This window comes from Poecilia reticulata, linkage group LG15 (genome assembly GCF_000633615.1).
Source record: "Poecilia reticulata strain Guanapo linkage group LG15, Guppy_female_1.0+MT, whole genome shotgun sequence".
NCBI lineage: Eukaryota > Metazoa > Chordata > Actinopteri > Cyprinodontiformes > Poeciliidae > Poecilia > Poecilia reticulata.
Genome location: NC_024345.1, coordinates 12,835,533 through 12,854,238, shown reverse-complemented (window position 1 = coordinate 12,854,238; position 18,706 = coordinate 12,835,533). Strand labels below are relative to the sequence as shown.

At 37.6% G+C, this 18,706-nt stretch overlaps 1 protein-coding gene across 4 annotated transcripts in view; it reads left to right on the top strand.

Annotated features, from left to right (window-relative positions):
- The first annotated feature begins 7,077 nt into the window (after nucleotides 1-7,077).
- The window catches only part of LOC103476762 (uncharacterized), a 17,121-nt gene continuing 5,492 nt past the window's right edge, over nucleotides 7,078-18,706 (top strand). Inside the window, exons 1-5 of one of the 4 annotated variants that reach the window (XM_008429322.2) lie at nucleotides 7,078-7,567; nucleotides 10,181-10,243; nucleotides 12,620-13,617; nucleotides 16,506-16,669; nucleotides 17,601-17,775. In XM_008429322.2, coding sequence (XP_008427544.1) covers nucleotides 12,897-13,617; nucleotides 16,506-16,669; nucleotides 17,601-17,775 — 1,060 coding nt within the window. In that variant the 5' untranslated portion in view covers nucleotides 7,078-7,567; nucleotides 10,181-10,243; nucleotides 12,620-12,896. Of the gene's footprint in view, nucleotides 7,568-10,131; nucleotides 10,244-12,619; nucleotides 13,618-16,505; nucleotides 16,670-17,600; nucleotides 17,776-18,706 lie in introns of all 4 variants that reach the window. The other 3 variants (XM_008429321.2, XM_017308807.1, XM_008429323.2) reach the window with 3 other exon arrangements.

Here is an 18,706-nt window from a genome sequence, read left to right as displayed (position 1 = left end):
TGCCCTTTTGCTTATGTTTTTATGTTCTGCTGCTTGCTAATTTGATAGTTGGCAGGAAACTTAAAAAAATGTTGGATGAAATTTATTTTGACGTTAACTCTTGAAATATACTCTTTATGTGAGGTTCATTCAAATTTGTTTAATAAATCCTTTATGGATTAACAATTTTTTCTTTCATACTTCTTGGTTGTGTCAAGTTAATTTTACCGTCATGAAATGTTTGCATACATGACACAAGATATCACTCATGTTACATGTTAATAACCTGAGGTAAATGGTTTTAACGTATGTGCAGAAAAGCTTTTTGGAAATCATAAACTCTTTACAGCTTTAGCTTTAAGATCAATTAGCTCAATACCAGCAGCTCACAGAACACACATTACATTACAACTCTTCATGTTGGGGGTCATGTCAGCAAAAGTGCTTGCAGGGAGATCTAGGCGTCCATAACAGTCGTCATTATCACCAGAAACTAAAGACGGCATCAACATTTCAGAGAGTTATAGTGCTACAGATAACTGAAACTGCTGCACAGTAAAATGTGGGCAACTTCTGAATTAAAATGTCTCCCCGTCGATTCTGATGTATAAAACTGTTCTTACAGTGACAGTGTTTCTGATCCTGACTTTCTTCTTTTAGTTTGCTTATCTGTCACTCATCATATGCCTATCAGTGTCTATTAGTTTCTGTGTGACTTATTTGAATGTTGTATTGTTTTCTTGTAAACGTAGAACCTCCAGATACTCTGAAAGAACAGAGAAACTTTTTTTTTTTTAACTCAAGGTAGATAGAACGATAAAAGTTATTTCTGGCTGAGTCATGTCATGTCTTACCTCAAATAAGCAAAAGTGAGTGTAGCACTCCTCGTACGAACTTTGCACTGGTCAGCATATGTCAAATATCAGCATAGTTGTCACGCCAACTTCAACTTTCTGACCATGCAGTCACAGGATAGTTGTTGGGATCCACCACAAAAAAAAAATTCTGCCCAGATGATGAGTCACAGTCAAGCTTCAAGAACTCTCAAATCAGAGCTGCAGGAATAGAACCATGCCATCTTTTCTTGCAGCTTTGGGACAGAAAACATTATATATATATAATAAGTATGCAAATGTTTTAATGTTTTTGTTGCTCTGTTCTGCTACTGCTTTCTTTTTTCCAATTTCTCCATCATAGTCGCCACTCATAGCTTGCAAAATGGAGGAGACTACTAATATGTTTTACATGTTTGTTGTTCTGCTCTTTGCACAGCAGGACTAGTATATCAAGCACACACTGGTTAATTAATCAGACTATCCTCTCTGGTAGCCAGCCTGTGATCACCTACCTCAGGCTACTTTTACATAACAGCATACTGCTTCAAAAGTGATTACACTATAGCCTTTGTGCAACCGCAGAGGACTGCCAATCAAGTAAAAAAATAAATAATTTCCCACAGTTCTCTGCCACATTATCTCATCACATGTTTGCCTAAATAGATCCAATCCAGACGCATCTGTAACATCTTTTCACACACAGGATTCTAAAACTCTTTTTGTGGTCTGGCAATAAAATGAATAAACTACAAAACCTGTCTGGACCTCCTTAAAGACAGAAAATGTGAACTGTAGCTTCCAAATGGATTTCAATTTTCTTTTTTGTACAGTTTGTAGACATATTTGATGTTCACAAAAGGACTCCATTTTAGAAAACCAACTGTATCTATTCTTAAAAACTACTTTGAAACCTTATTACAGAATAATAACATAAGGTTGAAATGAATTACACAGGGAACACAGACTTTATGCAGAAATAAACAACATTTACTGATCAAGTTTTCTACATAAAGTAGTAAAGATTAAGCAGCTTGTATTTATTACCCTACATACATCCGTACAGATACTAAAATGTCCTCACCCATGAGCAGAGCAAACGTGAATTTGAAGAGTACAACTGAAACAAGCGGAGAAGTACATTTCTATTAACTGCAGGATTGCTTTTGCAAATGTGGATGGGAGTTTTAAACATTCAGGGCTGCAGAGGCAAATATCTCTTGCTAAGAATCCTATAATGGGGAACGGCCAAATGCAATGGCATGGGAGATCTAAGAGGTCCGGGGTCAGTCTGTGGTAAGTCAAAGACGGTCAGTATAGAGGTTAATTAAACACAAAAACATAACATTAAATCACAGAAGAACTGTAGACCTGAAATGGTCTTAATTCAGCAGCAGATTACCATTTTTAAAGTGCCAACCTAGTTCCAAAAATGTGCTGCAAAATGCATTTAAAAAATCTTACTAAAGATCTATATCTTAGTAAGAAGCTGAGAATGGATTAGGGAGCTGCTCTGAGTGGGTGTGTGTGTGTGTGATATATGTGGATGTGTGTGTGTGTCTTCAGTGCTGCAGGCATAACTGTCACAGGTGAAGAGTGTAACAAGCAGATCCCGTCAAGCCGAGTCAAACACACATACTTGCATATGCCTGGTGACTTGAGCCGGCATGACAGCCAATCCTGTCAGGCGTTCACCGTGCCACGCTTCTTATCTGTGTTAACAACAGATGCTTGACTTCCCAGCAGAGAACTGGAGGACTGCGATGTTTAATCTGCAAAGTTAAAGCAATTACTCTTCCGTTAGTTACTGACTTGATTGTAAAGAAAAGAATGAAGTGGGATAAAATTGGTAAAAAAAATAAATAAATAAACCACAGCAATATGTTATTGGAAGGCAGTGGTTGTGGGGGAATTATGTAAATGTATTTATTTTTATTTTTATTTTTTAGGTTTATGTTGTATTATGTTATTCCCTCTTCAAAACCATACCTGGAGTGTTGTTTTGAGAGGTTTTAGAGGCAGGTTTCCAGAGAGGAATCGTGGAGCAAGAGCGGACACCGGATGCAATCTGGGGAACCAAGAAGAAACCAGAGAGAAACTCAGCCAGGAACTCAGCCAGGAACTCAGCGAGGTCTCCAGCTGCGAAGAAGACAAGCAACATGGGTGGTTAGCTTGTCTAGGATTCAAGACAAGCTAGCTACCACAAACCGCGGTAACCATCCGTCGCAGGGAACCCGCTCTAAATTCCAGTCCCTGATAGCCACTAATAAGCAACAGCTAGATCCAGTCATCTCGCCCATCACACCCTGCTGGAAGGAAAAACACACAAGTAGCGGATACAACGCATACTGATTGTGCTTTCTTCTGGAGCAAAGGCCTGGTAGTACTTATGCCTCGGTTACTTCTTCTTTTAGGGAATAGTTAAAAAAAAACTGACTGTTGTCCTGCGTGTTTGTTTCTCAGCCAGAAATGTTTAAATAAGCCTGTCCCTGCCACAGTTGTCAGGTCAGTGTGGCATTATGCCAACTTCCCAGTGCTCTTGTGCGGGTCTCTGTGTAAGGAGAAAGGTGTGCAATGAATGACATTTACGCCCCTATCCCCTCTGCTAGTTTTGTTATTAAAACTGGAGTATCGGAAAAAAATGTTCAGTATATTTCTCTTTACATCAAATACATTGTATATATCTTGAGTAGGGAATTAGAAATACTTTTAATTAAAAGAGTAAATAGATGGATGCTGTCTTAAAGATCAAAACGGAGCAAAACGTTCAATAAAATTCATGAAAAACAATCCTCCACTTTTCTTTTACTGTATCTGTTTTATGTGTTTGCATAGATTAAACTACTCCAATTAAAAAAGGATTATAGCCAAAGCTTTTATAAACATAAGTCATCACTATGATTCGTTGGACTTGTTTTTCCGTAATTAACACACACTCTAATTACTTTATTTTTTTTAACTTCACTGTATTGTTCTGTACTTTAGATTATAAGTGTTTCCATAACTCTTCTCCATAAATGGAAGATAATGAGCACATTGTGTTTGTTTGTTTGTTATTATGTCAACTCATACCCAAAACTACTGGAATAGCAAATTTACCTGGCATTTGAAGTGACAGATTATCAGTGTTTGATTAGCAGCCCCTGCTAGCATTTACCTTAATTATGATAAAGCACAAAGGATTTTTATTTTATTTTATTTATTTATTTATTTTACACATTGCCTTCTGCCTTGAGCAGAACCTTTTAATGTTGTTGCTATGCCTGATGGGTAAGCAGATTTAAAAGGTCTTTCCTCACTCTTTGCTATGAATGTGGCTAATAAGTCGAAGCAGCTAACGTTGTCACTGTTTATACTGTGAATACAGGCTGTTGTTTGATCGATTTAACATAGATGTTTTTAGAGGGTGGTGTTATGCTCCGTGTGAGATGACGAGTCAGGAAGCAGAAAATAACCAGCAGAGTCAGCTTGGTTCAAGATAAATTTTCCTGAGGGCACATTAAGGCGCCTTAGGCAGTGAAGAGAAAATTTTCCAAGGGAATCCTTTGGCCTTCAACTATCCACCCACCAAAATGTCTCTTCAAACAGCTCAAAACTGCATTTTTCACTTTACAAACTGTTTTTTGCTGACAAACTGTCTAAATAGGTTATTTAGGGTTCTACTTTTATGATTCTATGTGAATTTTGACATAATTTGTTTGGGTCAGCAGTATTTTTGCCTAAAACTGCCAACACTACAGGCCTCCTTTGGTCAAATGATTCTTAGGCAGTTGAATTTTCTTGCAGTGGCACACCTTCTTCACAGCCCTGGTTTGGATATAGTAGCGAAGGTACTCTCTCAATATTTCATCCGCCATTGTACAAAGAGAAGTGGAAAAATTAAAAGCAAAAGTCAAGAGACTCCTCTGACTTTAAAGTGTCCAGCTTGATGTGCTGGACTTTATTTTTGACGCGCATAACGTTTTCGTTCTGAAAGCAGCGTTACGCTGAACCTAACCCCAGAACAGCACTTCCTTTTATGAGGTCCTGGCTTTGGGCCCCATAATGAACAGTGAGTCCTCACAATGTAAGACGCTCTGCCCATGTTGGGAAAATGGGCCTTAAAAGGGACGGTGTCAAATACAAAACCTCACACACACACACACACCCGCACACGCACACACACACACACACACACACACACACACAGTATTTTGGAACCTATTGTTGCTGTCCACAAAAAATCTTCTTTCCTACTGATGAGCCTCTGTCAGATGATCCAGAGTTCTTTCCTCATAGTTTCATTATTAAGTCCCACTGAGTCTCTGGAGATGCACAAAATCCCCTGTGAAATTTCCCTTAAGTTTCAGTTTAACTAAATTTAGAGCACTTTCTGGTGTCTGATGAAATCATGCTTCAGTAATGAAAGCCAAGAGTCAGACATGAACTTCAGTGTTGTGTTTTCCACCTAGAAGAGACGCAAACGTTTAGGAATTTTAGGATTTCACCAAGTGAAAGTAAGGTGAGAAGTATTTTCTCTCTAAAAAAGAGTCCACACAACATAAATAAATGGAAAAAAAATGTTGACATTGAAAATGACTTTATTTGATCTATTAAGGTTGAAATACATATCATTAAAAATAAATTGTATCTTTTTATAGCTTTCTTACTGTTAGTAGTTGAACAGAAAGTTAAACGAGAATTAGGAGAGTATTTTTTTTTTTTATATTCCTACATTTGAAATCGGAGATACAGTATCTAAAAACTGACTGAGTGAGCCCTGTCTTTATTGACAATGGAGAACAGAGATGAGTGCATTGGACATTGGATAGGTCTTCTCCTGTGGCTTTTTCTAGGAGTTTTGCATCAGGGTAAATTGAAGTCTGACACAAAGATTACATAGTTCATACTATATGAGCTGCTCAATTCTGTAATTCATTGAAATCAGTACTTTATGTTAAAAAAAACACCTCAAACTACTAAAAAATTCAGTTTGCTGAAGAAAATGCTTCTCTTTTGTTTTTACTCTCTAGTGATTGAATCTAAATTAGTTTTCTTAGAGGATAAGGTGAAGATGACAATTTTTAGCCCGTTCATTTGCATGTGATTTTACTCAAAAGCTGATTTTAAGGAAGTCAATGAAGGGGTTTTGCAGACTTTCTCTCATAAGGAAACTAAATTGTGATCTTAGTCTTGAGCACTTCATTCCAACAGTTGCTTCCATCGTCTTTCTAATTCAGGGCCGTGTTCATGCATCTTTACCCCAATTTGCATTTTGTGGATCCATCAAGTATAATTATAAAATCAGGAACACAATTGTGAAATCAGATTCATCAAAAGCCAGCTGTTTCCCTTTTTTCCAGAAACCCAACACAAAAGGCAAGATTCTGTTGACTTTGACTTAGTTTTTCTGGTAAGGTTGTATTTAGGTTTTTTTTTTCCCTTTTTTTTTTTTTTTGGCAAAACTACAGACCAGAATTGGTGTTAAAGTTCTACAAGCACCACAAACAGACTGTCTTTTGCACAATGATACACAAATCTGGCTTTTAATATACAGGTCCACTAAATTAAATAAAAAGGTACACCCACTGTGAACCCTACATTTTTACATTCATTCTCCATGACTTTAAATTCAAAGAGGCGTTACACTTCTGCGTGTGTTTAATGATTTTTAGTGTTGTTACTCACAAGAAGTGACAAGAGTGAAATATTCTTCAATTTTATTACTCTTTTGCTTGAATAGCCGAGTAATCCATCACAGAAAAAGTGTAAACATTGGGTTCTTTATTGTAATTTGAAATCCAACCTACTTTGGCTGGGCTTTTTATTCATGGAGGGGGAAGCGATAAGCTGAACATTCAGCACTTTCCCTCTTGTACAGAATAGGTTTGTTTATTTATAGGTTTCTTTCTACAGTTTGTTCCCTGTATTTTCGTCCTCATCGTAGTCTACCTGCTTCAATAAGCGGAGGAAGTGCGTTGTTGTTCAGAAGCTTTAGGAAACTTTTTGGAAGACAGTTTTCTTTTTGAAGAAACACCCGAAAGAATAAAAAAATGTATAAAAATAGGTGTATCCAGGTGTACTTTCTCCATCTTTAAATATAGATTTTATTTTATTTTTTTCATACCAGTGTCAGAGAGACAAGCAGTGGAGCTGTTAAAGGCCTCTGGCTCCATTAATATCTGGTGCAATGGGGACTTATTATGTAAGTCCTGAAACCTGAGAGCCAGTCACCTGTTCTGCTACCTGAGCTCAGGCCCTGGGGACGGATGAAGGACAGGCAGCCTGCACTTAGCTGAGCACTCTACTCTTATGAAAGAGGCATAAGGAGCTACTGGGAGCCATAGAAAAAAATCCCTGAAGGTTGTTTTTTTTTTTTTTAACCCCAGCTCAACTAAACCAGAGGCATGAGTATGAAAATAATGAACCGGGACATATCAAAAGTTAGTGAGGTCTATAAAAGGGAGCCATCGTTGTTACACTTCTACCCAAGGATTTTATTTTCATTACTCTTGTAGCTTCGTTTTGAAGTCCTCTGTGAGCGACTTAAGCTCCGAGGTAATTTGTGTAAACATATTGACTGGTTTGATGGATTTTACTTTCCTCTCTGAACCTCTGAGGGTTGAGGGGAGCTTCCACCGAAACTTGACAAATGATCAGTGAGGACATCTCACTCCCTGGCGACACGTTGTGCTCACAGGTGAGAGCAGGACAGCTCAAACTGTGGCCTCTGTGGACGCAACTCGTTCTGTGGAGAGAAACAGCTGCTGCTTCAGGTAAGAGGCTGCAGAGAAATGATTTCAGTTTGATGGTTGGTGTCTGTTTTTAAAAGTACACAGCAAAAATATACAAAAAGGTCATCTTTGAAAATGACTTTTCTTGTGCAGCCTTACTTTAGCAAACCTACGAGTTGTTTATTTGGTATAATCTATTTCTATCTAGACTTCACACAATAGAGGGTTTGGTTGCCATTTTTGTTTGTGTTTTTGTGCATTTATTTTATACATCCTTTTTTGTGTATGATTTTTGACACATTGACAAAATTTGTAATCTGCCTCTGTTTACATGCTTTTTCTGTTTAGTTCAGTCAAGTCTTTTTGTGTAATGCCACTGATAACCATCAATAGATGTAGTTTAAGTTCATTGTTTGCTTTTGAGTTGCATCATTTACAAAGTTTTGCAAACTCTGTAAAACTCTGTAAAACTCATCCATTTCCCTTTTAATCGTGCAACAGCTGCAATAACCAACAGCATCCTTGTGAATGAAAGATGGTGTTCAGTTGTTTCTATAGTGACAGATTTTATTTATAGATTTTTTTTGTGGCATGTTCTTTCCATTCTTACATGCGTCACTGAACAGCCCTCCAGTAGATGTTCAAAGTTTGGGATTTTGATTTAGAATCTAACCATGGTTTACCCTTCAACACAAATCCATTCTAACTTTTCTGCCGTGTTTTGTGGTCTTCCTAAACTTCAGCTACTTTCTAACAAGCGTCAGACGACTTTTATACTAAGATAAAAATCACACACGGTTTGTTTTGTTGGACTCTTAGTGTATCAGAGTAAAGCAGACTGAATATAAATGCATGCCACACTTTTTAGAGTTGTATTTGTGGGAAAAAATGGAAACATTGCATTAGTTTCCCACCGCTTCCATCCACAGTTATGTGATATTTGGCGTTGATCTATGTGAAATTTCAATAAAATACACCAAGATTTGTGGCTGTGAAGTGAGAAAAGGTTTGAGGTGTATGAGCCACAGTAAAGATTTAGGTTTTCTTCAACCCGCTGCGTCTTCCTGCAGTTGTCTGCAGTCTCCATAGCAGCTCCTTGTAGCCGGAGTAGGAAACAGGTGTTTCAGATAATGACACCACTAAAGACCCTTGAGCCAACTCGTTTGTTTTCCTGCTGTCATTTCCAGAAGATTATAGTCCGTGTGACCACATTCCAGCAACTCATGGTCAGGATCATTACAGCATGTCTGCCTGAACTGAACAAATTGCTTTAACACAGAAACCATTATGTAACTGATAAACTTCATAACAAGGGCTGCGTACTTTGTGCAGCATGTTTTCCTCTACTATGATGCAACATCAGGTGGCTGATAATAGGTTTACAATTTATATAATATGACACTATTGTTCAGACAGGAGGCGCTGTTTATTTTTAGATGTAGGTTTGAAAATAATGCAGTAAACAAGATATACGTGTGAACGAACATGTTGTCTCTCTCTGTCTGTTCAATGTCTTTACAGCTATGCAGGTTCACCTCCTCACATGAAGTGCATGTTGGAGTCAGGACATGACGACTTAATCGATTAAGTGATTTTCATGTCAATATCGATACAGCAACATTGGCCAAACACAAAACCTGTTATTCACAGATGTTTTGGTTGTTATCCCTGTTTTTGAAAAGCTTTGACAAAGTGATTTTGGTTGAGGACTACATTATTGCAAGGCTTTTAAAAAAGCCTTCAAAGTTGTTTATTTCTCTGGCCTTACTGTCTTAAGTGGTCGTTCATTGTTTATAGAGGAAGCAAAGTAATATTTTGAAGTACTGTATGAGCATCGGTAGGGCAGCTAACATGAGTAAAGCACTGACGCAATGAAACATTATCTCGTTGTTTTGAAAAGTTTCTCATCGTTGCACTTTTGTACATCCTCAAACTTCATTTTAAATGCCTTGTTGATACTGAAAATACATAACTTTTAATCTTCTGCCGTTACCAGAGTCTGCACTGAAGAGTGCTGCATGACATGGCAGCTGGTCAGGGTTGATTAGGCTGAAAATTACCACCAGCATTTCTGATATATTCCCCTCTTACAACATCTCTCATGATTTTCCGCCCTTATTTTTGGGTGCATTATTTGTTTTTTAAGCTAATAAGAAATAAGGAACAGGACCAAAGTATTTTCCTGATCAAATAAATCATATAGTTTGAAAAGACTAGTTTATGTGAAGAGCAAAATGTTGATGTTAAAAGCATTGTGTGAGCCCTCCTAATGATTGAATTCAGCTTTTTCAACCACTTTCATGGCTGCAGGTGTGTGAAATCCAGTACCAAAGCATGCTAAGTGCTGCTACAAACACTTTAAAATTTGGTACAGTGAATTTCAAAGCAGTACAACAATAGGATGTTAAACAAATACAAAACATTTCTCAGTCAACTCTAACTAATGTGTAAAATTTAGTGCAGAGGAGATAACAGCCTTGTTTAATTTATCAGAAATTATTCCAGTGAAAGAAAATCTTAAATATTCAACTTGCTTATCTTGGATAATTTCATGCTCTGGTTTGGTTGGGACCAGTTGAAAGATTCATTCTTTATAATTCCAACAGGAGTGAATCTCACCCTTTTCCTGTTCTCACAAATGTTCCAAACCTTCAGGGAGGTTTTTCCTGGAAGAGTTGAAGGAGCTACAGCTGTAAAAAAGAGGCCCAACATCACAATGTAGGTGGCTTAAAAACGGGATGTATTACATGCTTACACGTAATGCTTAAATGAAAGCTATCCAAGAAAATAACCATCCAAAACATTTTACTAAATTTTCAGTTATTTCACAATGGATGGATGGATGGATGGATGGATGGATGGATGGATGGATGGATGGATGGATGGATGGATGGATGGATGGATGGATGGATGGATGGATGGATGNATGGATGGATGGATGGATGGATGGATGGATGGATGGATGGATGGATGGATGGATGGATGGATGGATGGATGGATGGATGGATGGATGGATGGATGGGTAAAAATTGCAACAGCTGGACTTTCAAAGTAACAAATGTCAGCGTCAAATATTTTAACTGGCTAATCAAGATCCAATTGTTTTAGAAGCTCAACTGTCTTTAGAAAAAAAAAACTTTTTCTGTCATTTCTGGTGGGAAGGAAGTGGTTTGGCAGGTCTTACAAAAATGCAAGTGCACGCTCATGTTGTTGAAAGATACGATGGAAATTTAAATTTGATATTTAATAAAGAAAAGTAGCTTGTATCTGGGGCTGTTTGTTTTTAATATTTACTTTTTAGGGAACAAAGTGATATATTTGCTATTAGTTTAACTTGCTGGCTGAGGGGGAGAAAATCCCATCCAAGAAGGAAATTAGTTTAACTGAAACTGTGAATCCATAAATTTCCATTACAGAGTTGTCTGAGCTTCCATTCCCATGTAGTTGATTCATAGTAGAACAAGCAGGGTAAGCACGATTACTCTTCTTCTGTCGTAGTTCTTGCATTGCAATGTTCTTGAAAATATGATAGCCGGCCTTGAATTTACTTTGACTAGATTCCAAGCCCAATTTATTCTCTGTGAATCTGACAAGTTTGCTTAAAGTCTTTATTAGAAACTAAATTTACTGACTGATACAAGGCAGCAGTAGTCTTACGAGTTCATTTGAGGATACCGTTGATCACCACCAGGATTAAAAAGGACACAGTGGATATCATTGAGTGTGGTCAAACAAGAGCAGCATCTTTGATACAAGAGTTTGAAATATTCAAGCTTTAGTTTCGTGTTCATCTGCCCATCTATCCATACATCCATACATGCTTGTCCTTGCCAGGTCACAAGGGTGTTTGTGCTTATCTTCAATGACTTTTGGACATCCTGAACAGTTTACTGAGCTTTATTTTAATGAATTATCCAAAATTCGTCTGCAACTAGGCCTGATAAGCTGCCATGAGCTGAGTAGCAGAAAGCCGGAATGAGGGAGCTTTTATTTTTATTTTTGGATCGTGATGAGTGGGAATGAGCTATGAGTTCTGAATAAATATGGAATGATGAGCTGGAGTAAATAATCAAATATTGAAGTGTTGGCAGAAATAAAGCTGTAGATATTTCATCACAGGAGGAGAGTTGATAACAAATTTGGCACTTTTTCAGGTGCATCATCTTGATTTTTACATTATCGTGCGCTCTGACCAGCTTTATAAATGCAAGGAAGTTTTGTGTTTGGTGAGAACTGTAAAGGCTCTGTGGCTCTTTGTAGGTGTAGCTGTTTGTTGATTTTTTTCAAAGCTAGTTTATTCCTTTGAACAGTGTGCTAGATTGCCCGAGGTGCTCACCAAAAAGGGTAAGGTATAATTTCCCAGAAAGTTGTTAAATGTTGTTTCTCCAAAAAACCCCATGGATGTTTAGTTTCATGCTGATATAAGTTATTCTATACTTCAGGTTGCAAATGACTTTACCTGAAAAAAAATAAAAATAATGCTTTACTGTTCACACAATTCTCATGGTGAAACATGACAGTCCCACCTTCAGACTTTGGGTAAACGTCTCTCAACCAGGATAAGGAAAACTGGTCAGAACTGATGAGAAGAAACAGTAGTTAGAGGCAAAGGTTGGGTAATATTGGCTTCAATAAAAGCATTTTCAGATGTTAGAAAGGTCCAGTTAAAGTTGACTGGTGAAAATGCAAACTAGCTCTGCAGTAGTAGCAGAGGACTGGGTTTAGTTTTTTTTCTGTGGGCTTTCCTGACACCTGAAGTAAGACATTGAAATGTGGCAGAAACTGGAGACTTCATCAGAAAATCTGGATTATTATTATTATTATTATTATTATTATTATTATTATTATTATTATTATTATTATTATTATTATTATTATTATTTTATAAAGACAATTTTCCCCTATGCTCTCCTTTGTCATGGAAACACCAATTGAAACAGAAATATTTTGTGCAAAAGAGTGTGTAATAGGTCCCTGTAAACACATAAAAACACCTACGAGCTTTGCGTCTTCAGCATGTCTACTGTTTTTAGTTGCATAATCTTTCATTTTGCAAAGATATCATTAGAACATTTTTTCTCTCTTTTTTTTCAGAGTGCTTAATAAGGACATCAATGCTTCGCTGCACAAGAATGTCCAGTCGTCTGGAGTGAGGTGGGGGGAAGAGACAGAGGAGAGGTGGGAAGGAGGACAGAGGAGAGGTGGGAAGGAGGTGATGATCCTTCGGGGGAGTTTTTGACCTGGTGTGGCAAGAAAAGAGAAAGGCATTTTCTCCTTTCACTCATCCGTTTACAAGGAGTTTTTTTTTAGCCAGCCTCTGACGTTATTCAGCTACGCTAGAATAATCTGAAGAGCTTCATCCTAACCACCAATGAGGGTCTCAGACGTCCAGCTGGATCCTGCAGTCTTTATGTCAAACAATCCAAGACAAGTCCGCTCACCAGCTAACGGATTGTCAGTAGCTGACCCAGGAGTGATGAAGGTACAACTTGTTGGATGCAAAACAAACTGCTCAGAGAAGGACCAAAAACAGGGAGTGACTGATTCCTCAAGAATGAAACCGTCTTCCTCAGAGCTTTCCTACAGGGTGTGCATCCATCGTGAGATGCCTCTGAGGTCCTGTAGCTCTGCCGTGTTTTTGGACAAGTCGCTTTGCATTTCGCTCGCAGAACTTGCAGCAGGAACACGAGGAGTTCAAGCACCTCTGCACAGGTCTGCCCTGACTTGTCAGCTGGGTGTGCAATCTCTCTTTGGATCCGCCGCAGATAAGAAAACAGCCAAAACAAAGGAGGCGTGCAGAAGAGGTAACTTCAACAGGTGCAATGGCCAAGAGCAGAGACCGGATCACAGGGGGAGCCCTCTATCAAAGCGTCGTGGACTCAGGGCCAATCAAAAGGCACCTGCTTGTGGCGCCAACAGTAAGGATGATGACTCAGAAAAGCAGCGCCGCAGCACTTCTTTGGGATTGTCATTCAGAGAGCCATCTGCCTCGAACACAAAGGCTGCAAAGCAGAAGGGGAATGCAAATAAGGCAGCCTTCTCTGCTCTGAGCAATTTCAGGCACATGCAGCACACGTTCACTTATAGCCCAGGTATGAATTTCGCCACCTTCAGCTGAAAATTCAGAGTGATCGATCAGCAAGCACACGTTTCTCGAACATCCTAAAACGTCAAGGAGCATATTTATGTGCCAAGCTGGTCTTACACTATGGATAATCTCTTTATTTATATATTTTTTCCTTTCTGCCTCTCACCTCTTACTTTTTTTTTTATCTCATGCATTGTTAATAGACCCACACACGCCTTCCACACGGTTTCCACTGCGATTTTACATTGTTTAAGATAAATCCCAGTTGGCAAAGAAACATGCTGAGCTCAAACAGAGTTACATAAAGTGCAAACACATCCCTTTATACGTCTTGACTTTCTAGACTGAAATATAACACGCAAAGATAAGAAATGACTGGTGCATTGAAATGACATTGTACTGTTTCAGAATGGACTCCCAGACATTTATACCGAATGCACAAGGAAACGCTAGAGGCTTACATGTTTTGTTGAACATTCCCCGGGAAAAATGTAAAAAGCTGAGTAAGCTTAAAGCTGAATGCCTGATGTCCTTAAACGAGATGGGAGAACTGTGTTTTACATAAAAATTGAAAGAATAGGTAAAAATACAGCTTAGCAGAAATGTTACTTTGTGGCATTGATCGTGTGATCCTAACCGTGAAGCCATGCTTACCGCCTAACTTGTTCACAAATGCAGCTAAAGCAGGACAATGTTACATATTAGGGGATAAAAAAATACAAGTAAAAAAAATAATAATTACATTGAAATTAAATAAGTTTTGATTTGTAACTGGCTTTTAATTGTACCAAGAAGCAAAAGTAAGGCAAAACATGCTGACTATATTCCAATGTGTATTAGAATATTTGGCAAACAGTAACAGACATTGTCAAATTTTAATAAACTTGGGCTTTGAAGTTTAATTATTTGAAAGTAATAATTAAAATTACAAAACAAAAGATAAAAGTTATGTCTGAAAGTTAAATTTCATCCATATGTTTATTTATTCTTTTTGTGTCTAAAGATGTCGATGTAGATTTACACCAAAATACAAAAAAAAATCTAGAAAGCATTTCTTGTATTTTGCTTCCCCACAACTTGGAATCAAAATGGATTGTTTTATGGTTTGCAGCATTTCTTTTACAGAACATGTCAACAACTTTGGATATTTCATTTTCTTTTCATTGTGAAGCAAGCAACAAGTAGGACAACAGACCAGAAAACGTCGGTGTGCTTTAATATTCACCCTCTAAATTCAGTACTTTGTAGAGACATTTTGTTGCTTCAAGATGGCTCTGCAAGTCACTTTTGATCAGTTTTTATGAGCTTTTGCGGTAACACTTTATTTGAAGGGGTGTGCATTAGACTGACATAACAACTGTCATGAACATGAAGGAGTCTTCATGAATGGTTATGTTGTCATGAAGTGTTATTTGGTATATAATGACACTCAAATGCAAAGTTGGCACTTGCAATGGACTTTTAATGCAAGAATGAATGCAACTTTGCATTAAAAGTGCCATTATTTACTGAATAACACTTCAATACCACAGTCGTAAACATTCATGAAGGCACCTTCATGTTCGTGTTATGTCATGTTTATGACACTGTCGTGTCAGTTTAATGCACACTACTTTGAGTAAAGTGTTGCTGTCTTTGCCTGTTCTTCAAGGCAAAAACTGCTCCAACTCTGTCATGTTAGATGGTTTCCACCAGTAAACATAACTCTTAAAATATGACCACAAATTCTCAGGTAAATTGAGGTTTAAGCTTTGACTTTACCATACATTTACACATTTCCCCTTTTACTACTGGAGTGTTGTTTTAGCAGTATGCTTTGGACTTTCACTAGGCCCAGTTAAGGTATCGATGAGTTTTAAGGGACTATGTTTTTACTTCAAACATACTCTTAAAATGTTATGTTTCCTGACACAAGTACATTTTTGTCCAGGTCCCACATGTTTCTGTTTTTGATTTGTTTGTAAAGTTAATTTTTTTTGTTGTTAATCTTTTAGTTTAGTTGTTGACTCTCTCAATTTTTACTTCACAAAAAATAAAACAATATACTTTATGGATGTAATGGGCATAAAACAAGATAAGCGCATTAGGATATAGGTGTAGAGGTGCAAATTAACAATGATTATTTGATCTGAGCCACGATTACATAATGGACTATACACTAATTTACGAAACCTTAAAGTAATGATGGCAAAGGCTGCAGCAGAAAGGACCTGCCCTTTCATATTTGCTGTCTCATGAAAAAACATCTGCAGCACACAATACTTTTTAATTATTAAAATGTCTCAGCTCTCTGTGGGACGTGTAAGTTTTTTTGGGGGGGAGGTTTGATTTTATTTTCAAATTTTTAAGCAGACTTACTTTGTTGCAGTAAATATAGCATGTAACAAAAGCTTGACCAGTGACACCACATGCTGGTGATGCAGTCCAACAAAAAAAAGCTAAATGATTACTGCAGGGTATTCAGCTGAGAGATATACGCTCTAAAAAAAGGGGGACAAGAAAGAGGTTACGGGAGCAGAATAGATGCAATGCTATCTTTTACATTATTCATCGGCCACACTCTTGCTCCCCCTGGATTGTTTTTACTCCTTATGAGTTGTGGGGGTAGTGTGTGTTTCTGCAAGCATGAGAGTATGCTGGGTTCACTTTGAGGTCTGTTCTTCACTGTTTTACTCAAGATAATGAAAGCTTCGCTAGAAGCTCATGGCCACTGAGAATGAACCGAAGAGGCGGAAAAGCAACAGCAAAAAAAAAAAATGCATTCAGATGCTTCTAAATTCCTATTTGTCACAAAATTGATTGTGCTTTTATATGCTTCTTAGTAGGAATTATATTTTCCCTGTAATGCTAGTATTGAGTGATGTAACTTTTTTTTTTTCTTTTTCTCCCTAGTAGATTCAGGGAGCATGATGAGCAAGCAAGGAGAAAGTCAAAAGACAGATGAAGAACAAGAAGGAGGCAAATCCACAGAACCTCAGATAATTTCCACTTGTCGTCACCGCTCACCACTGAAGAACGATTCTGTGGGAGGCATTCTTAAAACCCTGAGTCTGAAAGTATGAGTCACATTTCTATACTTTTGTTTTCTCAAGAATTCTCTTTTAAAGTAGCAAAAATACTAAATACCTTTCTTGAGAAAGGTGAACAAGAACATTTGGCATAATGGAGTAGAAAACTGGAACTGTGAGGATTTGTTGAACAAAACTGTTGACTTATTGACAGGAGAATTTCATGAAAGAAGCACATTTTATGCCCTTTTTCTGAATAATGTGTCTTTTAAAAATATGTACACCAAACATGACATCCTTTTTTTTTTTTTTTTTTTTTGGCCTTGTACTTGAAAGTGTTCAGACAGGAAAGTATGGTATTGAGAGAACGTGAAGACATGTGGCAAAGGTCACTAGACCAGGAATCAAACCTGAGACGGCCGTGTCGAGGACTAAGACCTCCTTATGTGGGTTGTGCTTCACCCCTGCACCACCACAGCACCCCCAGAATTAATGGTTAAAACTGTGTCATGCTCTCATTTAATCTGTTCAACTAAATAACTGATATTTTACCAAGAGGCAAAAGTTGCAAAAATTGTAATCATGTCAATTCTAGGTCTTAAAAAATCTTAAATATCTCCATGTTTTCAACTGTAGATTTAAAAAAAAATAATAAGTTGCTTTAAAAGTTGAGAAAAAAAATGTATTAAAAGTGTCAACTTTGCATTATTTGGTAAATAATGACACTTTAATGCAAAGATGGCACTGCTAATTGACTTTTAATGCAACGTTTAAAGCAACCTTGCATTAAAAGTGTCATCATTTACCAAATGTCACTTCGTGACAACAGTCATAAACATTCATAAAGACTTCTTCATGTTCATAATAGGTGTTATGTCATGTTTATGACAGTGTTATGTCAGTTTTATGGTCAGTCCTTCAAATAAAGTGCACCTGCAAAGAGAACAAATCATAATTTGAGGGGTGTTTTCCTTTCCAGGAGGCGTTAGAGCTTTTTAGACCAGACTTCATCAGCCGATCACAGGGTCGGGTCAGAAGCTTAGAGCAGAAGGCCAGGAGAAGGAAAGCTCTGCCGGACTCAAATTTAGCCCTGGGCCTAACAGAAGATCAAGGCAAGCAAAAGAGGCACTGCACTACACCCGATCCACTTAGTGGTAAGTACAGCCGAATCAGAAAAAGCAGAAATAAGACATTAGGAAATAGCACAATGTGTAACAGCCAGTAGTAAACAGACTCAGTTTTTGTCAGATCATCAGTCTTGACAGAAGCATTCAATCAGCTCTTGATCATATGACAAGTCATCACAAGACTTTCTGCAATAAAGAAGTACATGTGATGCATTAATCCTGGTGACGACAGATAGAAAATTGATATATAACATATTCAGAGCAGATGCTTTCTTTTCCTCTCCTACATTCATCTTCTATCATGTTACATCACTTCTGCAAACACAGGCACATTTGTCAAATTCCTGGACTGCTGGGTCAAGTGCTCCTACGTCAGCAGGTGCATTTCTGGAGAAAAACAGAAACCGTAACGAGTTAACAATAAACCTGTGAACATGTCATGGCATTTCTTTTACCAATTGGTGGAATGATGCACTGTTTATTTAGTAATCATCTTTAATTTTATTGTATCAGCAGGCTTGCTGGTAAAAAAAAAAAGGGAGTAGCACATGTGATCCCCTTGTTAGTGGAGCAGCATTTCACTGACTTTGCTCTCTGGTGGCCATCATTGAGTACTACAGAGGAGCTAAAGTATCTTGAATAAATTCAGGTTGGCCAGATAATACAAAATGTGAAATGAAAAAAGACAAAAAATAAAATTAAACCCTACAAAAAGAAAACAATTCAACTGTACAACTTAAAATATTTTTTGATTTGGTTTTTTGACTCTTGAAAAAGTAGTTCTTCAAACTTTTATTGCTTTTTGATCATCGTTGTAACTAATTTACATTAGCTTACCATCCTTCCATCCTTCCATCCATCCTTCCATCCATCCATCCATCCATCCATCCATCCATCCATCCATCCATCCATCCATCCATCCATCCATCCATCCATCCATCCATCCATCCATCCATCC